Source organism: Aythya fuligula, chromosome 18 (genome assembly GCF_009819795.1).
Source record: "Aythya fuligula isolate bAytFul2 chromosome 18, bAytFul2.pri, whole genome shotgun sequence".
NCBI lineage: Eukaryota > Metazoa > Chordata > Aves > Anseriformes > Anatidae > Aythya > Aythya fuligula.
Window position 1 is genome coordinate 4,298,587 of NC_045576.1, and position 7,984 is coordinate 4,306,570.

The window sequence follows — 7,984 nt, forward strand, 5'->3', positions numbered from 1 at the left end:
ATGGAGACCCTCCAGCAGGCATTCCAGAAGGTGGAGAAGATCGGGGAGGGCACCTATGGCGTGGTGTACAAGGCTCGCAACAAGCGCACGGGGCAGCTGGTGGCCCTCAAGAAGATCCGCTTGGACTCGTGAGTGGCGCCGAGCCCTGTCCCCAGCACCACCATGGGAGTGAGCAGGAGGGCCCTGAGCACAGCCCAGTGTCCAAAATGGTGCTAGAAGCTCAAAAAGAGCCTGACATGAGGGGAAAAATTCTCTCCAGGCTGACATGAGCACAGCTAGGGCCCAGCCCTGGCACCATGACCTGGGGCTGGGGAGGCAGCCACCATGTTGGGATGCAGCCGCTTCCTCAGCAGTGCGGTGCTGGGGCCTGGTGATGCTCAGCACCCAGCAGAGCTGACTTGGGTGGGGACCGAGTACATAAAAACTTATCCCCAGTCCTCTGGGTTGGCCCTGGGCTGTTTCTGCACTGAGGGGTGTCACTGCAGATAGGCAGCCACAGTGGACTGCACCCCACGACTGTCCCCTCTCTCACCACCCCTATGGCTCCATTTCCCCCCAGCTCATGCTCTGTTCCAACCCAAACCTGGGGTGCCCCATGTGAGATCTTCTCCTGGGCCCAGAATAGGGCACAGTGTTAGGGGAAAAAGGGAAACAGCACCCTGCCAGGCTGCAAGGTCCAGCTGTGGGACAGGGTGCCCTACAGCCCACCTTTACCACAGGGAAACAGAGGGCGTCCCCAGCACAGCCATCAGAGAAATCTCGCTGCTGAAGGAGCTGAAGCACCCCAACATAGTCAGGTAAGAGCCATAAGAACCCTCCCCATCAGCTCATTGACCAGCTTCTGCTCGTTGATGTGGTCAGCTCCAGATCATGCAGCAAGAGTAGCCTTCCAGTCCTTCACTGACTACACAGAAAGAAGGAAAACAAACAAACAAACCAAAAAGATGCAAGAATCTGTTCTGCTTCCTTGTATGGCAGTAGCTCACAGCATTACTGCTTCACTTCACCAACACAACCTGGTTCAGACTACTGCTACCCCTCATCCTGGGTGCTGCTTTTAAACCTAACTCACTGCTCTGCCCCAGAGGGCTCTCAAAACAGATGCACCTGTGTGAGGGAGGAGGAATGTTTAGGAATTGGCAAAGGTCTGGAGAAGAAGGTCACCCCAGGTGTCTTGTAAGAGGCTGTAACATCCTTGTATAGTATGGATTCCCATGCAAAGGTACTGAAAGGAGTGCTTGCACTTCTCTTGCAGGCTCCTAGATGTCGTGCACAGCCAAAAGAAGCTGTATCTGGTATTTGAATATCTCAATCAGGACCTGAAGAAATACATAGATTCCTCCCAAGCTGGAGAGTTTCCTTTAAGCTTGGTCAAGGTACAGTGCAGAAAGAGTGAGTGCTAATAGGCTTGCAAGAGTGCGTGTCCTTGCTGCCTTCTGCTGGTCAGAGCCAGCACTGAGCTGCTTTTAGCCAGACAGCATCGGGAAGGGATTCATCCTTGACTGGAGTCATTCAGTCTGTCGGATCTCTGATATTACAGCTGGGAAACCTCCTGGTGCTATTGCTCAGGGCATTTGTTTCCCAGCTGTTTCCAGGCTCTCCAGCCCATCTCTGTGTTGAATAAACTGTTGATATGAGGATAACAGAGGAATCTATTGCTAATTGCTTTTGCATGGAGTAACAGATGAGTGGAAGGGACTGCCACTGCTTAAATTGGAATGTCTCTGTCCCCCTACAGAGGGGGAGCAGTTTGTGTGCATCTCTGGGTAGTAGCCTGCAAGCCTGGTGTTGCATGATAGCAAGATCATATTTCCCATTCAGGTTGATAAACAATCCAAAGCGTGTCGGTTCACATGACTAAACCTTTGAAATGGTTTTAGTTGTGGCCTTGTCTAAACTCTCTTCTCTCCTCAGAACTACCTTTTCCAGCTGCTGCAGGGTGTGAGCTTTTGCCACTCGCACAGAGTCATCCACAGGGACTTGAAGCCACAAAACTTGCTCATCAATGAAGCAGGAGCCATCAAACTGGCTGATTTTGGTCTGGCAAGAGCTTTTGGAGTTCCCTTGCGGACATACACTCACGAGGTACTGTTGAGACTCCCTGCCATCTGAGAGCATGGTCCACAATGTGAACAACAGCAGCACAAGTGACTTGATCCACAGCTGTGCCAAAACACCTGCCCTTAACCTCACCTGTAGCTAAGGGGTTATCTTGTGTCCCCACAGTGTGCTGGCTGCTTCCATCCCAGCCTGCCTGCAAGCTGGGTTCCCACCTTCTCTGCATAGGCTATATTTTTTCCAGTGACCTGCTGAAAAACAATCTGTTAATCCTAATCATGCTGTCACTAAGGTGTCTGCTAATTAGGCACGGCCTTGGCACACTCTGATTTATCCAGTCACTGAGACACAACCCAGAAAAGAGAATCCCATGCCTCTACACAGAGCCTGTTTGTTGGTTCCTTACCAGGTGGTGACTTTGTGGTACCGAGCCCCTGAAATACTCCTGGGATGCAAATACTATTCAACTGCTGTGGATATCTGGAGTATCGGCTGCATCTTTGCAGAAATGGTAGTATGGGTTTAAATGGTGTCTTTAATGAGTGGGGAGGACGCAGCTGCAATGGGAAGTGGAAAAGGAGGGGCAGGATGCAGAAAGTCCTGTGGGCCCACCCTGTGTTGGGGTGTGTGTTATGGAAACTCCACCCTGAGGGTTAGCTGAATGCTCAGAAGGAAATCTGCTGGCTGTAGGGACTTGGCAGAAGGCAAAGCAGCCTCTGTAGTCCAGTTGCAGTGTCAATATGTGGCGATATCAGACTTCATTCTTGCTGCTGCAGCATTCTGAACCTGGGAGGAGATAACTCTTGCAGGTGTCCCCCACCAGCCTGCAGAGAAGTAGCACTTGGCACAGCATTGCTCTTTGGGTCTCCTAGGTGTCCATAGCCTACTTCAAAGAGCTCAACATCCCTGCAGTGAGACAGCACTGCCCCTACCTCCCAAAACCCGTGAGGTGCAGATCAGCAGAGCCTGGGAAAGTAGGTGGGAAGGGTGCTAGCCTGCAAGAGAAAATGGTAGGAAACTGGAGGCGAAGAGGGATAAGGGTCTGGTTGAGAGAGAGGCAGCCTCAGGGGGGCCTGAGTCCATGGAGGGGAGCTGGAGACAAACCCTGGTGAGTGTCACAGCCACTGCCTAAGCTGCCCTGCTCTGTGGACAGCAGTTTGCAGAAGGAAATAGGGCACAAAGCTAATGGAAAGGTGGGAACTGGCTGCTTTTTTTGCCCCAGGTGACCAGGAAGGCCCTGTTTCCAGGGGACTCCGAGATCGATCAGCTCTTCCGGATCTTTCGCACCCTGGGTACTCCCACTGAGGCGACCTGGCCTGGGGTGACACAGCTGCCTGACTACAAGGGGGACTTTCCTCGGTGGAGAAGGAAAGAGATGAAGGACATCGTTCCCAACTTAGATCGAGATGGCAGAGACTTACTGGCAGTGAGTGAGGGTTCATAACAAGACCTGGGGAAACGACCTTATCAAACCAGGCAAAAAATAGAGATATTTGGGACTGATCTACCTTGAAGTGCGTTAGCTGATTTGGCTCTAATGTTCATCTTTGCCAACACATAAAGACCAGATCATGGAAGAGGGCTAAATGCTGGCTCTGAAATAGGGCTGTCAGTGTGGGTTCCCCTAAGGCACCACTGCACGGAGGCTCTGAAAGGCCCTGGAGTGTAACCCACATGGTAACTTCAGCTGTGGGTTATTCCTCAAGCCCAGAGAGAGGAAAAGGCAGGAAAAACATCTGCATTTGGGCCCAGCCATGTGCAGGTGCAAACAATCATTTGGCTTTTAGAATCCTAAAGCTGGTGGGTTTTTCTCTTGGCAGCAATTGCTCCTGTACGACCCCAGCAAGCGCATCTCAGCCAAGGCAGCCCTCAGTCACCAGTACTTCTTCTGGAAAAGCCCGCAGAGCACCGAAGAGCAACGTGTGATGCAGAGACACTGCAGATGAAGTGATGCAGCTCTCCCCGTGCTGTGTACCCCTGGGTAGCAGCGCAGATCTGGTTTGGGGCACTTAGCAGGGGACTAGGTGGGGCTCGGGGCCTCACTTCTGAGGAGCCCTGAGGGGAACATTCTTGCAGTTAGAGACTCTCAGCCTGTTGCTGGAGGAGGATTTGCCTAGGTTATGGCCAGTAGAGCTGTTTTGAAGAGGTCATGTGGAAAGGTGGGGTTATTTATCATCATAAAACACTGATATGTAAGTGCTAGAGCATACTTGTCCTTCATTAGCCAGCAAGCTAAGGTGACACACAGTGTTCTGGAGCATCACCAGCTCTTGCTGCAGGTCTGACGGTGGCAGTTCCTGACACCAGGGTGTGCTGGAGCACCACCATGGGTAGGACAGCACTGCTCTGCTCAGCTGGTCGTTGCTGTTAACAAGAACCAAGTTTGTCAGAGTTAGACTCGTTGTTTAAGTTGAGCTGTTTAATGGAGCTAACATTCTGCTGTTTTGCAAGCTGAGGAGTGCTGTAAGGTATCTGAACTTGTGCTTTAGCTGGGACTGAGAAGCCAGAAGATCCAGTTAGCATAAAGCACTTGGGTTGGAAACGGTGACAGCTGAAACACCAGCTTTCCATCATCGGTCCAGAAGTAACACTGCTTCCTTTGCTTTATTGTCTTGGAAAAGTTTTTGCCTTCGAGTGTTTGGAGAATTATAACTAACTTTTAATGTGTTTTTGACATCTGAGATTTTTTTTTCCAATACAGAAAAAAATAAAGGCTTGTCGTTTGTTCAGAAACATCTGTGTTTATTGCTTGGCTCAGCCTGTTGGGCTAGTGACGCAGGACAAGCTGGCTGGTCCCTATTTTTTCCACAGACCTCTTCTCCCCTCACCATCTCCTGCACTCTTTCTTTTATTCTTTCCGGCTCACATCCTTGGCAGGTGCAGAGATGTGCTCTCGATTCTGTTGAGGAACAAGGGGCTGATGGTTCTTCAGCCCAGTGCTGCCTCAGTACAATAAGATGGGATTTCTTTCCATCAGTGGGTGCCACGGACCAGTTCAGAGTTAGGTCCTACTAATTTAAATACTTGAGACAGATTTTTAACTTGGGGAAGCCAAAGTTCCAAAAATTCTGTTTTTCATGCTTGTGCGCATGCAGCCCCCTAAAACCTGTGAGCCTAAGAGCTGATTTCAGCACAAGCTGACAGCTCCCAAAAGCTATCGCATTCCTAGAACTTAGTAACAGCTACACAATGTGGTGAAGGAGAGAGGCTGCTGCACATCTCAGCTGCAGCCTAAACCCCTCACCACCTGTGAGACAGCAGAAACCTTTAGACTTCTCCAATAGAAAATCCCCTCTCAGCCCTAAACCTGCCTGTCTGAAGCCAAGCTCTGTTAACCTTTGGCTTGCTCCTTCTTCCCACCTGAGAAAAGGCAGCTGGTGGCTCTGCTTAATTCCCAACATCAAAAAGATCTCTGTCATCTCTACTGAAGCAGCCACCCCACACACACCCCCAAGAGCAACACCCAGGGAGCTGTTGCTCACCTCCCTCTGGCCCTGCCCTGCCGCCTGGCTGAATTCCCCCTGCGGGTTTAGCAGCCGCCAGGACCTGGGTAGCTCTCTTGCATCTGCAATTTGCACAAATTAGGTTTTGGGGAGGGTTGCTTTGCTTTTGAAGCTGTTAGGAGTCATGCTGGAGTGCCTGCCTGGAAAAAAGGTGTGCTGCTCGTGCTAGGGAGGCACAATTTTCTGATTGAACAGGGAAAAGCAGGCAGCTGGGCTCTCCCAGCACCTTGAGAGCTACCTGGCAGGAAAATCGAAGTCCTGCTGTGCTTTTGCAGCATCTCTTGTCCTCTGTATGATAACACCCAGCTTGCAGGGGCGCGTTTGAGAGACCAGGATGAATTCTGCTGTGGGAATCATTTCCCTGCCTTTACATACATGTTTTAAAGTCAAATCATTTTGTACAGACAATGCTCCATTGTTTGCTCTCTGCAAACAAACGCTCGTGTTGTACCTAACAATTTGCAGAAGTGTTGGCTTGCTTTCTTATTTTTTTATTTTTTTTAAGACCAACGTTAGGAAATAAATTCCAAGGGCATTCGCGCAGTCCAGAACTATAACTAAAAATACTATGGCTCATCTCGCCCAACCAAATGAAGCAACATGCTGAATTTCAGACATTTATGACCCAACCCCATTGTCAGCAAAGGGAACTAACAACAGCTGTGTTGAAAGAGCTGCTCTGGGAACGCCACCATCCAACCCCATCATCCTGTGCCTGAGAAGGGAAGAAAAGCACTGCCTGCATCCTCTTGAGCAGCTCACAACCCCGCCAGGTGTCTGGGCTCTGGGAAAGCCCCCCCGGTTGCTTGGTGGGGACACATTCCTACAGACACATCAGGAGGATACGATGCGAGTGGTTTTCTGCAGATCGGGACTGCTTGATAGCAAAGACAAGATTTTTTTTGTTGTTCTGTTTTCCAGAAACAAAAGGCAGACCTGGCATCTGAGGGAGACTGCTCAGCCAGCTAGACCGCTCATCCAGCTAATCGTCTCTTAACATCTTCACCCAGCCGTGGATAAATACCTATTATCCCCATCATGCAGCCAGGGAGTGCATTATCCAAAATGATCAACCGACTGCCTAATTACCAGAACTCCAAATCCCTTAGTTACGCAGCATTCCCTAAAACTATTTAAGCAGCACTTCAGGAAAGAGTCACCACGTGACCGTCAGGCTGCTTTAAAGCCAAGCAGGGCTTTATCTCATCTGCACGGGGAGCGGCGAGGATGGAGGGCAGCCCTACAGCCCAGCACCCTGCCCCGTGGGTAGGCTGGCAGCAAACTCACGTGTCTGGCAGAGCTCATGGTGATGGATCCTCCCTGCCTTCAGCCAAGGGGTGCGAAGCTGGGAGCAGCCTTGTTGTGCTTCAGCAGATTTGGGAAGGATCCCTCGGTGTGCTGGGCTTTAAGGGTTTGGGGGGCTGTGGTTGGTGTGCTGCTAGCACTGGTCCTGGGGTCCTTTGTGATGGGACGTGATCCTTACCTGCCCTCGGTCCTGTGCTCCGAGGGGCTCACCATGGCGAGGTTTCTCTCCTGATGCAGCCCCCGGTCCATCACAGCCCAGCCCCAGCCCCTGCAGGACGTGATGCACAGTGCCCCATGTGCTGGCAGCGCCCTGCCAAGAGGGAACGGGCTGGGAACAGTCACTTTGGGGTGTGTGCAATGGTTTTCCCCATTGTAAACCAACAAATTTCCCTGTATTGATCGGGCCAGTTGAGACAGGCCACAGTGGCAATAAAACACTGACACTACAAGGCATAGGGCAGAGCTCTTTGACTGGAAATGTGGCATTTCCTTAGCTGGACTTGGTTTTTTAACTGAACACTGCCTACCAGCAGGAAGGCAGCAAGACTGTGTTGAGTTTGCCAGCTTCTTCTTGGAGCCCAGACTCCAAATCCCAAGTAGGCTATATGGAAATACAAGATATGCTGCTGCTCTGATGGGGAACTAAAGGCTAGGATATCTACTGATATGGATCATTTTGGATTGTGTTGAATTTCCCCAGCAGCATCGGCTAAAAGAACCCTTGTTGGAGGTGAGAGCAGCCCATGTCAGTAAAAAGTCACTTTTTTCGTCATCCCACAAAGCCAGGGGACTCTCCAGAACAGGGCAGGGTCTAAGGAAGAACGTTTCACCTCTCATCTCAGCAGGGACATGTGAGAGATGGGACTTGCTCATTGCAGCAAGGGCTGAGCACTGCAAGTGACAGGGTGAAAACTCACCTTAAAAACAAATAATAAAAATAGCAAATGCAGATTTTCAGGTATTGCTGGGTGGATCCCACAGCCGAGGGTTGCAGAAAGCAGTTTCCATCACTGTGGATTACAAGCATCAGCAGTCTGCTACTGAAGGTCACTCCTTCCCTTGCAACACATCTGCCTCTGCACGGGTGCAGGACAAGCCCCAAAAACACCTACTTTAAT

At 50.7% G+C, this 7,984-nt stretch overlaps 1 protein-coding gene across 1 annotated transcript; it reads left to right on the forward strand.

Moving 5' to 3' along the window:
• CDK3 (cyclin dependent kinase 3) lies at positions 1-4,004 on the forward strand. The gene is made up of 7 exons (XM_032199778.1): positions 1-128; positions 720-797; positions 1,256-1,376; positions 1,915-2,085; positions 2,468-2,569; positions 3,281-3,484; positions 3,879-4,004. Exons 1-7 carry the CDS (start codon positions 1-3, stop codon positions 4,002-4,004), a joined length of 930 nt encoding a protein of 309 aa, XP_032055669.1.
• Positions 4,005-7,984: the final 3,980 nt, after the last annotated feature.

Coding starts and splice junctions, on each gene's coding strand:
- CDK3 (XM_032199778.1), top strand. CDS start 1: ATGGAGACCCTCCAGCAGGCATTCCAGAAGGTGGAGAAGATCGGGGAG. Junction 129..719: donor AAGAAGATCCGCTTGGACTC/GTGAGTGGCGCC, acceptor CCTTTACCACAG/GGAAACAGAGGGCGTCCCCA. Junction 798..1,255: donor AAGCACCCCAACATAGTCAG/GTAAGAGCCATA, acceptor CTTCTCTTGCAG/GCTCCTAGATGTCGTGCACA.